Consider the following 19324-nt stretch of genomic DNA (forward strand, 5'->3'; position numbering starts at 1 on the left):
CCGCGCCATAGTTACATTGAGCACAAGGGCGTTGAAAATATCTAGAAAAATCGAAACGATGCAACAAAATTTAGGTTCAAACGAATTAAAAAATCTAACAAATAAACTTTGCATAATCATGTACATTTAATATGTACGCCCCAATATTTGACCGCAACGTTATCAGATATATGTACGTATTATATTTTTTACTCAATCTGGTCTAAAACGTAACCAAACATTTTCTCGGGCCGATGCGCTTCAAGGAAACGCTTGTTCGGCAAGATGCTCGCAATCCGTATACCAATTAAAATTATATAATTCTAGACAAAGCACTTGACGAACGACCAAAACAGTGCCGTTTTACGATCACCTAACACGAACCCGCTGCCATTTCGCCTATAAACGACAGACGGAAATTATGTAAGTAGGTGGAAGTTGAGTAGTATCTACTTTTTATTTTAAAAAATGGCGTTCGCGCGCTTTTTGTCTGCGTTTAGCTTGTCTATAGTTGTCAGGTGTAGTTTTGTAAGCAGGTTTTAATGTTGTAAAAAGGGCAATTTCTCTCAATAGACCGCAGCAGGTGTCGACGGCGACCGGTGAGTGTAATAATTGTACTAGGTAAACGGTGTTCCAAGCGAGCTCTAATTGTAAGCTCGTATGGACAGTGGGCACGGGAGCGCGCGTGACAAATTTATATATTGTGGAAATTAGTGTTGTAAACACGTTTTACAATAACCCAATAAGGATTATGTCATTTTATTAAAAAAAAAAAAAACAAATTGGTAATATGTAAGTTTGATTACCCTAGCAGGACGACATTGATATTCACAGTTCTATTTTTATAACAACATAAAAGCCAATAACTCACTAATAATTTACGTGTGTATAAAAGAGTTCTTGTTCATGTTTATTTAAATGCGACTATTTCGAGTAGTATGAAAACTTGCGAAATATAATTTTAAAAATACAATACTTATTCCTATTTTCGTATTTAGTAAAACGAACAATTTATCTTTCTAAAACAAACCCATTTCATTTCATTGCTTTGTTACCAATGTATTGCACCCAAAATTACGAGTATAAGAAGCGGGCTAACATGAAGGCACTAAACGAAATTATAATCATGTCACGTTGATGTTAATTGCCAATGATGAAACTATTATCTATACTAATATAGAAAACTAAAGAGTTTGTTTGAACACACTAATCTCAGGAATTACTAAACCGATTTTGAAAATATTTTTACAAATAGAAAGCTAAATTATTCCTGAGTTATAAAGGCTACTTTTTATCCCAAGATTATATTTATCCAAAACTTTTAACGCGAGAGGAGCTGCAGGCTAGATAGCTATAAAATAAATCTCAAACTTATGACCTCATGCTCATTCTTTTCATTCATTTTGTGTTAATTATATAGGATTCCAGTAAACAAGCAGTTGCACCAGTTTATTTTTACTCCACACTAGTTGAATTGCATACCTACATAAATAATACAGAAAACTGGATATGTGCCAGATAAACATTCAAATGAAGACAATTCATTCATTATTGTATGTTATCATACATTTACAAATTAACAGCATTAGGAAAATTTACTTAGTTAAAATCATACATAATTAGGAATAAGAAAAAATATATTAAATTTACCACTTAATGGAAATCATGAAATAATTAATATTTAAACATATTTTGTTAACCATACCATAGATTCATAACATACCTGTTAAAATTCAAGAATATTAACAGGCACTAATAAATAAAATTATCATTTTTTTCCAAGGATGATCTTTCTCGGAAAAAAGAGAAGAATTGGTTTGTAGCTTATATTGATAAAGAGAAACATTTATAAGTTAGATTTTAATTAAGTGTTTATTTGATTGATGGAAAATGGATTAAGATTCTAGGCGAGTTGTAACTGCAATGTAAAATTGCTACACATTAAACTATTAATAGTTTTTCCTACTAATATAGCACATAAACTGCATTGGAAATAGTTACTAAATCAATCTCTAAACTTGTAAAATTAAATTGGATAGAAATATAATACAACACTGGTCCAATCCATATTAGTATTCTAACATTTAACATGATCTGAGAACATGAAATGGTGAAAACGAAACTATACATTTTTATTGTTGTAAAATCAATTTATTTTATGCATGAGTTATATGGGATATTTGAGTTTTTCTGCTCACTATCAGCTCAGAGTCTGGAATTTGTGCCCAAAATAGCGATAGATTTGCTTCTATTACAGCAAAGGGTAGAAGACACTTTGGCACAAAGTAGGTGCCTTAGTTGCATCTCTGCCTACTGCTTTGGAGATAAAGGAGTAATGTTATATTTGCAACCAGTTAATTCCCATAAATAACTAAACAACCAAGTGCCATGTCAAATCTTGCACAAATTAACTTCAATCTTGATAGAGAATGAGTTAGTAAACCCATCATATTAAACACCTTATTGATTACATCAGTTTATTCTAATTTACTTAATAATGATGATTGCTAAATATTTTTTGATAAGTTTTATATGCCCTGTCATAGTTATTACAGACATTTTTATAAGTCATAAGATAATTTTTAGATATATTTTATTTAGAATACTGCAAACTGTGTAAAGTCTTATAATATGCATGCATAAATTATTAATATAAACAAACTGGTTATAAATTGAATAAATGATATTTTGAATAGTAATATTTTCTTATAGATGTGTTATGCAACATATCACATAGCATAATAAGTAACATGAATTGACATTGAAAATGTATTTGTTCAGACATAATAGTCTAAATGTTTTCTTCATTACTTAATATGTAACTAATTGTTTAGTATGGTAAAATTTTAAGTCACATATTTGTGAACCATGCATTTTCTTTATAACTTATGTATATACCATAACTACTATTAGGTCATTCGTGCAAATACATTTCGTCAATGGATTTTCTTAATGCAGCTGATTCTTATTGGACTTACTCCATGATGGTTCGACAGAAACTAGCAAACATTATATGTAGATCAAAAAATAAAGCTGCAATCGACCTGAATAACGCGCATTACGAGTGCAGTAATAATATACTTTCATGCAGACGCGACCGGGCGCGGTGTCGTGCGATCTACACCTACTACTTGTACAGACAACAAAATGATAGCCACGGTAAGTTAATTCCTTTCTCAGAACATCAGGATCATAAACGTGCATGAGCACATCACGTTGGACACCTCTTCGCAGTCTTCTGACGTTTGCGAAGGCCAACGCGTGCCGTGCTGACCGATGTAAGCGGCTAATCTTGTACAATACACGTGTAAAATTGTAATCTACCTTAATAATCAGCTCGATCTCCGGGACGTCTCCGTTCGCCGTTCCATTCTCTGCGATTTCATCCGACATCGTGAACTCAGTAACACTTGTAATGTAGTAAAAATGAATACAAGATTATTGCCGCACAATTTCACACAACCGTCACCGTTCCAAAACACCGACTTACTGCCTCACTTCAGTCTAGTTCCTTGTATTCGTCAGCGAGCCGTCACTAATGTCGTAGCTAACTTCATGTTAATTGATAAGTTCGAAAACGTTAGCGACAGAATATGGTATCGATAGTATTGTAATAAATTAAGCAAATATGAAAAACGATTTTAAATCAGCAGTGGCTGGCAGTAAAATCTTAGTACAAATCTGGAAATGAAGGGAATCAGAATCAATAACATCAAGACATCTGATTCAGCCCGTGTGATTGATCCAAACCTATTATCACCATAATATCGAAATTCGATGTCGAATGTTATAAATATATGTCATCACTATAAATGTCAAAATCATCCTGGATTAAATGTTGCTAAATGCTTATTTTTACCCCTGAATATGGCTGTTCATGCAATTAGTGCACTCACTTTTATAAATTTTGTTTTTAGAAAATCAAAAAATTGGGGAATCGACACGATAGAGGTACCAATTGGCAATGGCAATGGTGATTTGATTTTGACACTTATATTGGTTAGAGAAATTACAGATAATGTCAATGTACTTCATTCTACTTCAAGCAATATGAGCCTGGAATTGTAAATTTTCTTATTGCCTATTTTTTTTATCAAAATCTTGATAATATATAAGTATAATATTGCAGAAACATGATTTAGAACAGATATGGGTATGCTACAAAAATAAATGGAAAAGATTCGTTCGAAAGTTTCCTTGGAACTTCAGTGGTTCAGGTAGTTGTGTTTGCTGTCCATCTCAGAAATTGATCCTATTTATTTTTATGTAATTAATTTCTCTCAAATATCTGATCGCATTTGGATGAAAATTTTTAAAAGTCATGTGTTCACAATTATTGTTTTATTTTTATAATTTACTTTTGTATCCAATAAATGAAAACAGTTCTTCATCGGAGGCTCAATAAATGCAGTGCACTCAGCTGCAAAAATGAGCACTACTCCGCCCGTCCCGCCCGGCAAATAGTCGCGGCCTATAAGTAGTCATACTTCTTTTAGTGGAAATGGTAGAGGAAAATCCACAAGAACACTTGGCAACATTAACGACGCCATTGTTGTTTACAACGTCAAAGCCTAAAGGACGTAATTTATTGTGAAATGTCATATGAATGTGTTTTTTAATAATTTTGTGTGTGCGTAAGCGTGTGTATCAATAAGCCAATTTTATTAATATTTTATAAAATGAGTTCATCAACCGAGGACACTACAACTGCGGCGCCAAAAGAAATGACATTTGCAGAGAAGCAAGCTGAGAGAATGAAAAGATTGCGTTCACTGCACACGGCCAGGAACGAGGCCAGAACCCACAACCACCAAGAAGTAGTTGCAGAAGAGGCTAGGAATAAGCTGCCTCCGAATTACGAAGCCAAGCGACGGCAGGCTGAGTGGCTTGTCGATGATCAGAAAAAACGCGAAGAAGCTGAGAAAGAAGGGAAAAGCTATGACAGAGTCAAACTTCTGAACATATCAGCAGCAGAGGCGGAGAGATTAGATCGTAAGAAGAAAAAAAAGAACCCCGATCAAGGCTTTTCGACATACGAGCAAGCAACAATCCGCCAGTACAATAGACTTATTAAGAACATGCCAGCTGTGGACATGGAAAAATATGAAAAGCAGAAGGAACAATATGGCGACGCGTTTTATGGCGGACCCAATGTGATAATACATGGCATGCACAAGGACAAGAAAGAGGCAGTGGACAAAATGGTGGATGACTTGGAAGGCCAGATTGCGAAAAGAGCTAAATACTCAAGAAGGAGGACCCATAATGATGATGCAGACATTGATTATATTAACGAAAGAAATGCCAAGTTCAACAAGAAGTTGGAGAGGTTTTATGGGGAGCATACAGCAGAGATCAAACAGAATCTGGAACGTGGTACTGCTATATAAAATAGTAGATCTGTCGTGCCAATGTAAATTACTAATATTAAAATAAGTGATATTAAATAAGTTTCCTACTCAATAGTATTTTATTTTATGTTGTACAATGTAATATTTGACTTTACTTTTGGCATACTAGTGTATATTCACTATATTTTACATGGTATAGGATTTTATGTGCCATATACCAAATATCTTTTCTAGAGAACCATGATTTTTCTTCTGTCTAACAATTTACAGGATATGCAACCACACTTATTTTTGCTATGATACTGAGAATGTCAAATCACTATTCATTAGTTGGATCAGTAATTTGAATGCTTAATATTCTTTAAATAATAATATATTGTCAATAAAAATCACTGATTACAATTCTTATACACAATATTATTATTTACATTTTTTCTGTTTCTACTAAAAAGTATCTAATGTTATTACAGTAAGACTTGTGTTCTGAATGTTATTATATGATAGCTAGTATTTCTGGCAATTACGAGAAAATATAGGCATATATAGAGGACTGGGTATGCTTTATGAGTAATTTAGGTGCCCACCATCAGCTTAGTCATATAAAATTAATAAAACAAAGAAATTGAACAAATTTTGATAACAAGTTTATTTAATAAATGTGCGGATTAAATAAAAATATTACATATCAAATAGATATTTTACACAATGTAAATATGCTATTAAAAGCGATAAACAATTCTTTTTACTCCTGACAAAAGAGATGGCTCAACAAAATTTTATTCAAGAGAAAATACTATATAGTTATAATGTGATCTTACATACACATCAGTTACATCTCATATTTATTGTCAAGTTTTCTAAGTTAATATACTTCCATGCATATTCAAATTATAACTAGGCAAATGATAATCTTTTATCATTTACAGTAAAAATTCGTTACAGGACAGTTATTGTACACCGTTTGTTATAATTAATTACCAAAAATAAAAATAGCATTATCTGCTGCCATTACTAAACATATATTTGACAACAACAAAAAAAATAAAAATACAATGTCATAGTTATATGTCAATGGTCATAATATTATCGATTCTAATGTGGGATCTACATAGTATTTCGTACTTACTACAAAATTTATGAAAATATTAAGTTGTCACAGCATTAACATATTTAACCAAAAGACTGACCACATGTTTATAATGTCTTACTTCATCTATTTATCGAATTTCTTTTATTTTGTAACTTCATTATAGGTGTATATAAAAGAAGCACAATAAAATAAGTAATTATACTAACAGAAAAAAAACTTGTAAGCCAAAGAACGTTTTTTTAAATCCAGAAAAACATAAAAATTAAACAGCAATATTGTTCTATCATTCATCTAGTTATAATAAGTAATTAACTTAAATCATGTAATATTATTATGTACATATGAGCACAATGAATATTTTTCACAGACAGAAATGCTTATTGCTTACATGCAATAAATGTGAAGAACGGAGCTTCGACTAGAAATCACAGTGATTTGTTTCATTTTCCTTTATCAAATAGTTATATAAGATTGACTGCCAGTATAATTTAGGAAAAAGATTATTCTACTTGTGGCTTGAAATTGAAATTCAAATAAGTATAAAAGGTAAAACAAATTGGCAAAAGGACTTATTATATAAGAAAAATTATGTTTAGGTAGGGTTAGGGTATTCCACAACTTCTAAGTAAATTCTGTATACCACATAAATGTATAAACCGTCCCATACAAAAAGTCAGACACTTATCTATGCTCCCAAATAAATGGTACAAAATTAAATGAGCAGTTAAATTACTGAAACTGGTCCTTATAGCCAGATATTATTTATTGAATTAATTTATACATTAATTGAGATTTTTTTTACAGAGGACATAACACCCGCCTCTTATAAAACTAGGAATAAAAACGTTCCAAAAAATGCTATATATTAGGATACCTTATTACATTTACAGAATTTTAGAGGTACAGAAATAGCACAAGACTACAACATTTTAATTTATTATTAAAAAAAATCTATACTCTATGGATCTCATAAATAAAATTGAACATAAACCAATTGAATGACCTAACCTAACCTGTTGAAACTTTTGAATTTTATTGAAATTCAAATGGTATTTCCAATTTCAAGCTACAACTGGCTTTCTTACGTCATTTTCAATAATCAATCCCAATCGCTTTTTTCAATCCGTCGTGAAAATGTACAAATCAGAGCAGATTTTGTGACATAATTTCAAATGGTTTAATTTGATTGGTTCATTCTCGGGATCGGATCAAAGATTATGGAAGGGAATTGTTTATTGAAAACGATAGTTAGAGAAATATTTAACACCTACTGTATGCTTTCATATTTTTAATTTGACTAGTTACATATTTTCTTAGACATACAATTTCGGTAATTATTTATATTTTTTGTTTAGCATGATATTTAAGATTACATTACAGTATTTTCTGACATTTTCAATTGCTAAAAAGTATTCTGTAATGACATACAAATGTATTACTTACAGATCAATATTAAAAAAAAAGGAGGTTTACTCCTATGAATCAATATAAAAGTCAACTGTTCAATGTTATTAAAACATTAAATTTAAAATAAAAAAAATAATGATAAAGAAATTCTGTTTATAGAATACTTTTTTGGTTGTATCAATTTATTTTATATAAAAGATTTATAATTGATTTAGCGTACGTAGACTCTTGAGCAATATATATTTGATATTGATTTACCGCCATTTTCAATAAAAGGTCCCAATCGCTTTTTTTTGATCCATCGCGATATAGACCAATCAGAACAAAGTATTTTTTGACATACTTACTAATGACTTTAATTGGCCTATTCTTGTGATCAGATCAAAGATTAAGACAGGAATAGTTGAAAATCGACGATAGTTATGCGTTAGTGTTTATTTATTATATACCAAATAATTTTACACCTCGGTCTGTTTGACAAATTCGTAATTACTAGAATAAAGAGTTACATAAATCTCATAATTTGCTACAAAAGTCCGTTATAAAGTAAATTATTTCAGAGTATATTCAATACCTAGTATATCATATAAGCTAGATTTTATGAAAAGCTTTAAATATTTCACATGATTTTGGTATGTTGATATAATTGAACGTTTTATTGCTAATACATGTAGTATTGCTTCAATACTACATGTATTGATGTCTGAAATCAGCACTTAAACACATGCAGAAAAGAATATTTAATATCATGGATATTTGGATAAATTGCTTAATCAAATTAATACAGAATTATAATTCTTTAAATGGGAGAATCACCAGTAATAATAATTCACCAACCTCTTGTGACGATGCATAAATGAGAAGAGATGAGCAATTCGATGTTTCAAATTTTCTAAACTGCTGTTAATTAAAAATGGATGTTTCTTTTGTTACAAGATACAAGAGCCGGTATTATCATAGCATTAAAACATGTTATTTGACCGCATTATTGTAATTATATAGTAAACTGCAGTGGTATTTGGGTCATATCCTGACTCATTAGTTTTTAAATATCAGACAGACAAACAATATAATATTTGGTCAAATATTTTAAAGTTATAAAAATAATCTGCTTTAAAAGGCAAATAGACGATTAGATAGCTCGGTACAGGTGCCAAGTTACAGGTGTTCTTTGTAATTGAAAGACATAATCGATCAATTCCAAGAAAAAGCCTAACAAATTATCGACAAAGATAATACGATCGCTTTATTTTTTTTTATATCTTTTTTAAAATAGTTACACATAATCCCTATCCGCCTTAAGTGCAGCAGCGTTTACAATGTAAATAACCATTAGTTATCCGCATTTGGTATAAACTCAGAGCACTCAATGAGAATAGGGAAGTCGTAAAAATAATATAACCGTTCACATCAATCAGGTTCGTTTTTGGAATGTGTAAAATCGAAAATAAAATAAATTCAACGTGTTATAATAAACTTAATTACCAAATGCGAATATCACAGATTCGTTGGTTTCTATACTACTGCACTTAAGGGCTGGCCGTGTCAGAAATCGTCAGACTAGTCAGACCACGTCAGACTGCTGGACAAGTCTGACGCACCCTGACGCGGCCCAGCCTGTTATACACACCAATACACGACTCGACTGCATTTCATAAGACCCACGGGCGCGTTAATTCTGCAAATCAAAAGATATATTATTATGATCTTGTAAGTAGTAAGTAAATGTCGATTCGTTTTTCGCCATACTTACTCCGACGTCCTGGCACCACTCGAACCGTTATCCCGTCAGCTGCCCGAACTGCGGAGGACACAATCGGTGAGACAAATATACGAAAGACCACTCCGCCATCTCTCAATGAAATTGCTATAGTCCTTAACCAAATAATGCTTAAATTATCAATGTTTATTCCTGCAATTTAATTCATTCTCATGTTTATTCAATTTAATAAATTTAATCCGTAGGGAAACAAGTTATACTGATAAAAAATGATTGTAACTATAAGCATTTAGTTTGAGAGAGGTGAAGCAATCTCGGTGCATTATTTGGATATGTAAAAAACACTGCATACCACGACACTCGGTTAAGGCTTAGGAAACTCGACTTACCTTCTGGATTGGGTGACGTCCACGCATTCAAACAGGATTTTTTATCGAAAATATAATAGGCATTAAAAATATGTACATGTGCAGGAAGCCAATAGCGTCAATAAAACTAAAGAAAATCTGATGTGTTTACAGGGTGTTCTTAAAAACACAATTATTCAAAACAGCTAGTTTTATAGCAAACAGCTTTGGGAAGTAGAATAACAAATAAGTAATTTAAATTTGAAATCCCATATTTTAGAAACCTTATTTCAAATAGAAAAGAAATAAAATTATATAAACCTTACCTACTATAATTATGTCAACTGTATTAAGATGACTCAATATGAGAAGGCAGTCTGCAAATGTCTCATTTACATAACATTTTACCTTCAAAGCTCTCTCATATTCCTATGAAGATACTTGACTTTTCTATTGTTTTAAATACTTTGTAGTATAATACTAATATAGAATTTCGCGAAATACTTTAATCTACTTATAAAAACATTTAAAGTCATCTACACGAATGCATATGATTCAATGAAATATTCGTTAAAAGAAAAGCGTTAAATGTCAATTTATTACGCCATTTAAGGCAGTACCTATAAAAATACCTCGGTGACGTGTTTGTGAGGAAAAATAATGAAAATACTTCATACATCTCCGGTCTGCATACCTACTTATAAATATTTATGAAGTTTGTATTCCGACCGCAATCGCAATAGAATAAGTAATATATTGATCTTGAACAAAGCTTGTATATACTGCAGTGAAAAATATATATCAAAAGCTTTTGATAGAGCTCTTTATTGGTTAAGAAGCTTCTAAAATTCTTACCTACTGTGGCCCATTAGATACGCGGGAACACAAGAAAAATTACAAAAATTCTCATAAACTTCTCATTTATTCTCATAATATACATATAACAAAAATCCATCAATCACAATAAACGTTATGCCTAACTAAATAATAGTGAACCTTAATGTGATGAAGCAATTTCAACTCTATATCTAAACCACTAAATTTAACAATGCAACGTGCCAACGAATTTCAATTTAATATTTTTTTATTACTTAATATTAAATTTATTTAATTATTAAAAGTCTTTTCTAGTTAACTTTAAACACACAAAAATATAATTTGCCTACTATGACAGTTTTATTGACATTATTAAAAACCAACCTGACATTTCCGATCATTGTTAAAATTAAGTCATTCTTTGTGATTTATTTCCAATAGAACTAGAAGCATATTGTTTGTAATTAATGTTATGTAACCAGTCTAGATGTGATTTATGTATACCTGTATACTTTATGTACAAAAAATGATTAAAAAGACCATTCTCAACTCTAAAAATGGAAAAACTTACCCTATCACAGTTAAATTCGAAGACATATAGCTAGCAATAAACCTGTTCGATATGATATTGTTCAGGGGCGTAGCTACCGCTGTATCACCCGTATCAGTGATACGGGGCCCCCGAGCTTTAGGACCCCTATTGGCCCAAATCTACATTAAATTAAGCAGGCGTCCAAAAGTTCGCAGGGCCCTGTAGAGCCGCCGAAAAAATTTAGATATAGGGCCCGTCATTGGCCAGCTGTGTCAGCGATACGGGGCCCCTATTATACCTACATTCAACTAAGTAGGCGTCCAAAATTTCGCACTGCCTTAAAGAGCCCTCAAAAAATTAAATATAGGGTCCTGCAATGGCAAGCTACGCTACTGATATTGTTACTAGTTAATGTGCGTTTAATGAATGTTCTATACTGAGCAAGAAATATTGAGCAAGATGAAATAAATTTCGAGGCAATTGTCCAATAAAGTTTCACTATAATGTTATTCCCCCTGGCAACTGGCAAGCCACTATAGTCTATATGTATTGAGATCTCGCGATGCCCCACGATGCGACCAATCAAGTGATGTATCAGTTCGCCTACATAACAACAATAAATATATCTTATTATATATCTAATAATTCAAATTCAATAATTTAAAATATAAAATGTAAACGCGAGAAATACACAAATATTTCATTAAAGGTAAGCAACCATTGTAATTTGTCCCTTATTATAATATAATTTAAATACTAATTCTTTCTTACCCTTAACTTTAAGGCTCAAAATCGACATTGTGTATAAAGAATATTTAATTATTTATCAGTAATTATTTCCTGGAAGGCACCATATTTCTTGTTGGACGCTCATCATTCGTTAGATATCTCAGTTATCAGAGGCTATCAACACGTCTACAATAAGATAATGTGACGACGGTGACAGTAATTCTTTATACATTACACATATAGGGCACAAGTGGTTATTTCCAATGTAAAAATACGAACACGCATGCAACAATCGTTTGCCGAACATCGTGTACAGCCGGCTACAGGCGTGGGGACATACACCTTTAATAATAAACAATGACTCCACTTAGGCCGGCGGCACACGAACGTCCATATAAAAATAAATTTAACAAAAAAAGTCTTTAAACAATGAAAATGCCAACAAGGAGTCCACAACACTGTTGACAGTTTCGTGTTAATCGCATGCCGACACTTCGACATCAACATGCCGGGGTTAGGTCTAAGCACATCACATTAGCCTCAAGAAATTCACGTTAGTTCAACACTGAAAAAATCACAGTTTCACTCTTAGCACTTTTAAGGAACTTTCAACGTTCAAGCGTTGTGGCATGGACTGACAGGCTCGTGTCAGTCCGGCTTGACACTTCAAACGTTCAAGCGTTGAGGGGCAGGCATTGTTCGTAATTGGCAGAGCCGTTATCGGACTGGGTGAGGTTTGTGTCGGGCTGGCACTCCCGCCGTCCGGATCGGTCCCGGAACGAGCCGAAGCCCGAGTCGTTGGTCCTGTGGGAGGGCGTACCTACGAGTATCCTGGGCATGTCGCACTCCTCACACTTGTCGAGGAGGGGATGGTTCCTGAACGTACACATGTGGCATTGCCAGGAGGAGGACGGCCGCTGGCCCGTGTATATGTTGCTGTAGAAATTTCTGGATTCGTCAGATTCTGGAATGAAGGTGTAATTATGTTAAACAAACATTTTTTATTTGCGAGTAACAAACAAACGTGGAGGCGGGTTATCATATAATTAATTACCGAGTCTCTTGCAAAACTTTCTTAAATCCGTAAACATAACTATTTCTACTCGTAGTGTTCAACACCGTGTAACATCTGAGTGCGTCCCGGGTTGGGCAATAATATGTTTTTCTTTTTGCTCAATATCAGCCCGCAGTATGCAATTTATGCTTGATGTGGCGAAAGGTTTGCCCCTTATCGAATCATGGGAATATAGTATACACATGGCAAAAATTACGTGCACTGGTTGCCCCTCTGCCCACCTAGTCCGGGATAAAGAACATCAGAGAGCATGTAATTTTTTTACAGTACGCATGCCTTGTTTTGGAACAAAGTTGTAATAAGGCTCTGGAGTTGGGCTCTGGGAAAACTGCAGGTAAATTATTCACCATTACAAACACCGCGTAGTTCGAGATTGCTCGACCGACTACGAGCTTGTGGCTACAATAACAGACGAACAACTTTACCAAACTACTGGTGAGAATATTTTATTACGTTAGTACGGAGTAGTCTGCTCAAGTTTTTTTTTTATTATTCATTTAGAAAACTTACAGCTAACATACACAGGTAGAAAAAAAAATATAATAGAAGGCGAATTGCAGGCTTCCATGTATAGATAAATAAGATTAAAATAATAAAAGAAATTGGTAGACAGTACATGCTATACAATTAGAAGAGACTAAGAGTAATGGAAAGAGACAAAAACTATATGAAGAAACGGTCGCTCAATATTTTTTTTAGTTTTGTGGTGCCCGTGGTGATTGCTTTTGCTAGATATTATACTAAAAAAATCCTATGTGAACATACTAACCGGTGGTGCCCATCTCGAGCCGCTTGGCGAGCGTGTCGCACTGGTCTCGCAGGCGCTCCACGTACTCGCGCAGGCGCTGTGCGGCGGCCGGCGTGGGCGGCGGGCCCGCCAGGATGTTCGTCTCCTTCGTCAGCTGCGCCAGACGGCCTTTCTCCTGATTCAGAGCCGTCGCTAACCGATTCAAACGCTCCTTTTGCCTTTCGATTAGCGAACGATCTGGAATTTTTGAGATTTTTATATTGTTGTGTATTAAATTTTTGTAAAACGAAAATATTTTCTTCAGTCTTTATCAAAGTCAATTGTGAACGATTTCCAATAAATGAGCACGTAATAAACAAACTAAATAATTTAGTATACTAATTTAAAATCACTGCACATTTTGCAAGGGGAAAAACAAATATCAAACAACTGTACTGCGTGTAGAAAAGAACATAGGTATTATTCGAGGTCAATAGCTGGATGATTCAATGACCGTTACAATCGACGTGTTTTCGAGTGCAAACAGTGTTAAGTAGGTGGTGATGCGATTTCCGACTACCTGGCATAAACAGAGGTAAAACAACACTAATAATTTACTGTTAGGTTCAAAATGTGCATTAGTTTCGGTGTTCTAAACCATTCAATCAGGTAGGTGAGAATTTTGTACGTCACTATTTCAGCGCCTTGTAAGGATTGCGAGCGTCATAGAAAAGTTGCAGGGGAGTAAAAACCACCGTGGACGACAACTGACGCTCAGTGTGTATTCACAGTTCAACAGGTTGAAAAAAATTATCCCTTTTAATAGAGCAGTTTATCTATCATTTTCTTTGAAACAATAATTGCATATGCGAAGTTGTTCATTACAATTACAGAGATTATAATAAACAAGAATTTACAATATTACAATGCGGTAGTGAACTACGAATAGCCAGAAGTAAATGTGTACGATTTACGAAACGTAATGATCCATAAGAACCATACAATATCGAAAATATTTTAACGCATTACGCAGGCAAACAACATTCGTGGATACATTACGTCCGCAATTTGAATAGGTAAACTGTCTTGTTCAAATATATCAAATAAACAATGTGAAGCGCTTTATCACTGCAAGTTTTCACAATACATTATAGTGAATTTACACTGGTGGTTTTGTCGTGCGATTTTAACCTTTTACCCCTAATAAATATGATTCAAGTACGTAAGTATAATTTGGCTTATTTGTTTTTGAACGGACACCAGATTCGCGACCGATTTATTTGTTCAAATTGTTACGTTTCGAATTATCAGATAATAGGCGAGCATGTATGTATTCCATTGAAGAATTTCATTTATCCGATAGGTAAGGAAACACACTCGATTCTTTTTCGTATCTTGGAAAATCCAAATGCCGTTATTTTAATATCGCAATGATAACGAAATCTACAGAGTATTCAAGTGACAATAAATGACACATCACACAACATACGAAAAATGTTTCAAAGGAAACTTAATTCATAAAAGCTTCTGACAAATACCGTAAAACGATTACCGGTGCGTTGTAAAATGTATGGTAATCAACTCAAAGAATTTACCTAACAAGAACATAGTTTTAACGTATCACACAATGTATAAAGATCGAGTGTGGGGCAAAATCCGACTGAAATACGTATATAGGTATTGTACTAGATTCGTAACTGCGGCGTCAGGCGGTCTAGTGCCGTACATGTCTTCTTTCTAACGCAATGCTTCCCGTTCCTGCGTTGTTTTGTAATTAACTTGAGGTCTATTTATTTTTACAGAGATGTATAACCCTAAGTTCAATGTCTGTAACTCCTAAACTACGGCTTTATGTAATTGCTGTTCTTTCGACTCCAGTAAAATTGCGAAAAATACACATGATCCACGATAAACCGAAGATGTTTATCGCAAACATTATACAAATTCAACACGCGATTGTGGCAAGATACGATGACAACAAACGCTACTCGAAAACACAAAACGGTAAATTTTTGTGTTGCGCGACCAAACGGCCATTGTAAAAGTCACGTAAAATGCAACCTACGCTATTTATGAGTTTTGAACGTTTAATCAAAGAACCGCGACGACAAGTTGTCGTAGGTAATGATTTTGTTTTTTTTTTGTCTCATCATGTGGTATTAGCGAATTTATTTTAGGAACAGTAGGCAAATATCGCGGAATTAGACATGCACTGTTGTGTATTGTTCGATTTTAATGCACTTTCTCGAAAACTGCTTTTGCCAAAACAATTGAAGTCGGTATACGTCGTAGTATTCATAGAACGAGAGTGACTAATTAACATTGGTTGTAATAACATTGAACTATTTGAATGATTCCATAGATTTCTTTCTCTGAACTTTACACAGCAATTATGTAAATATGTTACTCATGAATCTTTACAAACATAGTAACTAGAATTATGAATGTGAAGTCTGGTTAAAACACTGTTATCCTTAGTCTACATAAAGTAAACCAATACCTCTACTCCATTTACAGAATAAATACTTATAGTTGTAAGAATGGCTGTCTCTTATATCAGTGTGAATCACCACAAAGGATATTAATAACACTACATATAATTATAATTGACTTGGTGGCTAGATATTAAGACTTTACTTGTTATTTACTTTATTCATTTTCTGCCATTTTGAACTATTTTTTTTATTCAAAATTAGGGAAGAAAATATTGGAAATCTATAATAAAATTAATATAGGTATGTATGTAATGTGTATTATTAAAAAAATATAAAATTATAATAAAGACACAAGCTTTCAAAACATTTAAATACTGTCATCATTATATGAAAACTGCTTGTTAAATATAGTCTTAAAATTGTTTGATGAGTGTATTTTATATATTTATTTCATAAATCATTGGTCACAAAATGGAAGATGCAGATATAATATTTTTCAATAACTGTGATTAAAATGTTAAAAAACATAAAATAAATACCACTGCAATATTTATCTTTTTTAGATCTATTTTTCAACAATTCTTAATTAAAAGTAATAGAAAACAGATCATGTTTTAATCCACCAATCAGTGTCTAGTGACTTCACATCTCTTGTTACAATTTGCTTAAGGTTATAGTTTTAACTAAAGGTAAACATGTTTTAATTGTGAAGATTTATTGTATTTTTTTAATCAAAATGGAAATTAAGTTCATAAAAGCCAACTCCAGAAATCTACTGAACATCAGTGATGTCTCGATTGTACATATTTTAGGAATTTTGGTGGTATTTTTATGACTGATGTTGACGGATTGCCCATTTTTTATTCGTTTGTAGTAACATTAATGTATTTATTCAAAAAATATCTTGAATGTCATAACTTATTCATCTATGAATGTTACTGGTGAATAAATAGAATAAATATGGTCAGTGATGGACAGGTGTAATGGCACTGTGCATGTAGATAATTTTTTGCGCTAAAATTTAAACTGTCTGTTAGAAACAGCAATTTCTGGCAATAAATTATAGGTATTTTTATCTATACTGTGATTTTATTTTTTAGCACAGTACATAAAATTCATTGAAATAAAAATTGCGTCTTCACTATTGGACAAATCCATAAATTGAAAATGACAGAATTGGTTTTGAATAATGCATACACATAATATTAGAAATAGTTGAAAGGTTCTTACCACCATTGGTTCCTGGTGGTTCGGGTGCGGCTCTGGTGGGTCGTGGCGAGTCGATCCGCGATGGCTGCGCGGGCGGCGGCGGTGCGCGGCGTCGCGGCGGCCGCGTCGTGCTGGGACTCACCGTCACCGTCACGTGTCCCTCGAACCCGCCCTCATCTTCGCGCGACTCCCGCACAGGACTCGCCATGTTCGACGTCGGCGTGCAAACTGTCAAGTTCACCGATGTGATCGCTCTAGGTCTCTCGTAATCCTCTAACCAAGGATCACCATAACCACGACACAAGTCCATATGACAATTCACATTTACCGAAAAATTTAAAGGGTATCCCCTTTCCGACCTAAAAGATGTGTTAGGCTTAGCTCCTTGCATAGGCTGGTTTTCATTTTTTGGGAGGGATGGCACAGGGGACACGGTCCGACAAGTCTCTGCTTCTGGCTCCTTCAATGTCTGTTTAAATGCAATATCTGGATTTGGTTTAATAAAGTCGAGTGTGCTTGGTCTTTTAGGTTTCTCCTGTGGCTGTTTCTCTTCTTTCTTTATAGTTTTTTTCTCTCTAGACTTCTCAAGCCTTTCATTTAAATTACTTTTAATCTTACTACTTTTCAGAATCTTGTAGTTAGTGCTTTCTGATTGTTCCAAATCTTTTCTTTCTTCTTTATTGTTTTCAGGCGAAGAGAAAAGTTCTTCGTGGTTTTCTGTATTTGCTGGTTCCTCCTCTTTTACATTTTCATTGGTCAATTCTATATCACTTGGAGACTCAACACTGTATTTAGCAAAACAATTGTCAATGTTTATAACAGTGACTGGAGATGTAGGTGTGTTATTGTTCTTGGTAACCTCATCATTCTTTGCCTCAACAATGTTTTGATTGGCATCTGTGTTTGGTTTGTTTTCCTTTTCAGTGTTGACATCGGCCGTGCTCAGTATAGCTTTCTGTGGGCCTTGGCAAGTAATAGACTTTACAGCTGTTGATTTAGCCACCTCGTGCTTGATGATGGCTTGGTTTCGGCACTTGAGTGGTGGGTTGAGCCTGAGCTGGTGTTTGCGCGCCGCGGCCGAGGAAGAGGCATGGTATGCGTGTGTTAGGGAGGCCTTGACTTCGCTATGCAGGTGGGTCTCGCAGGCTTGTTTGTCGTGACAGTATAACTCGATCGTATTGGACACAACATGATCAGGAACGCCGGGAAATTTCTGTTTCAGCTCATGGAACAATTGCATAAGCGATATATTGGTGCATGCGCACGGTGCAGGGCTCGCAGCGCTCTCAGAGGGGGCAGACATCGCCGCCCATCCTAGCGGAGGCCCACCGCTTCGCCGCGAATTGTCACTCCGCCGGAGCTCCGCCCTTTTTTCTTTTTCACCGGTGAAGACGGACAAACATTTTATCACTCGATTTAGACTGTAAATAGCGTCTTGTCTATTTTGTGACGTCACAATCCCAAAAATCACAAATCTGGACAGTTACGTATACATACCCGAGCTTTTAAGGCTGTTAGTATTCGCGAGTCCCTAATCTTCGAAGAACTCATAAGACGAAAAAGAACACATAACGAGGCGAGGCTGAATTTTTATATCTTTTGTTATCATACCAAAACTGTATTTCGTAAAATTGCAACATACGCTTGTGATGAAATTACGCACTTATTTGTGATCACTTGACCGTCACTAAGATTGTTACGAACAAACAATAAAATACAGAATGTAACTAAAAAAATACACAGGCAGTAATAATTATTGTACCCAAAAATAAATTATGAAAATCCCACGACTTGTCAATCCTATTCTGCCATTTTAAGAATAGACAAAAGATATATTTTTTTATGCGATGAAATGTCGTTTGCCAAAAATGTCAACTTATTTTGACACTCTGGCCTGATCTACCGAT

General features: G+C 34.0%; 3 protein-coding genes across 4 annotated transcripts in view; 1 reads left to right on the top strand and 2 right to left on the bottom strand.

Moving 5' to 3' along the window:
- Positions 1 to 3485, bottom strand: part of LOC115443881 (chloride intracellular channel exc-4) — a 63776-nt gene extending 60291 nt beyond the window's left edge. For both annotated transcript variants that reach the window (XM_030169472.2, XM_030169471.2), the window contains exon 1: positions 3304 to 3485. In XM_030169472.2, the coding sequence (XP_030025332.2) occupies positions 3304 to 3372 (69 nt within the window). In that variant the 5' untranslated portion in view covers positions 3373 to 3485. The remainder of the gene's footprint in view (positions 1 to 3303) is intronic.
- A 1032-nt stretch (positions 3486 to 4517) lies between these two features.
- On the top strand, positions 4518 to 5442 carry LOC115443840 (pre-mRNA-splicing factor Syf2). The gene has a single exon (XM_030169423.2). It carries the CDS (start codon positions 4659 to 4661, stop codon positions 5367 to 5369), a length of 711 nt encoding a protein of 236 aa, XP_030025283.2. The 5' UTR covers positions 4518 to 4658; the 3' UTR covers positions 5370 to 5442.
- A 5355-nt stretch (positions 5443 to 10797) lies between these two features.
- Positions 10798 to 19250, bottom strand: LOC115443839 (inner centromere protein A). Its single transcript, XM_030169420.2, has 3 exons — positions 17439 to 19250; positions 13816 to 14031; positions 10798 to 12935 (listed from the first exon to the last, which is right to left on the bottom strand). Exons 1-3 carry the CDS (start codon positions 18718 to 18720, stop codon positions 12646 to 12648), a joined length of 1788 nt encoding a protein of 595 aa, XP_030025280.2. The 5' UTR covers positions 18721 to 19250; the 3' UTR covers positions 10798 to 12645.
- Positions 19251 to 19324: the final 74 nt, after the last annotated feature.

Source organism: Manduca sexta, chromosome 10 (assembly GCF_014839805.1).
Source record: "Manduca sexta isolate Smith_Timp_Sample1 chromosome 10, JHU_Msex_v1.0, whole genome shotgun sequence".
NCBI classification, from domain to species: Eukaryota; Metazoa; Arthropoda; class Insecta; order Lepidoptera; family Sphingidae; genus Manduca; species Manduca sexta.

Excerpts from the sequence above, each read along its gene's own strand:
- LOC115443839 (XM_030169420.2), bottom strand. The coding sequence starts at position 18,720 with ATGTCTGCCCCCTCTGAGAGCGCTGCGAGCCCTGCACCGTGCGCATGC. Across the intron at positions 14,032-17,438 it reads ACCACCAGGAACCAATGGTG|ATCGTTCGCTAATCGAAAGG; the intron begins GTAAGAACCTTT and ends CAAAAATTCCAG. Across the intron at positions 12,936-13,815 it reads GCTCGAGATGGGCACCACCG|AATCTGACGAATCCAGAAAT; the intron begins GTTAGTATGTTC and ends CCTTCATTCCAG.
- LOC115443840 (XM_030169423.2), top strand. The coding sequence starts at position 4,659 with ATGAGTTCATCAACCGAGGACACTACAACTGCGGCGCCAAAAGAAATG.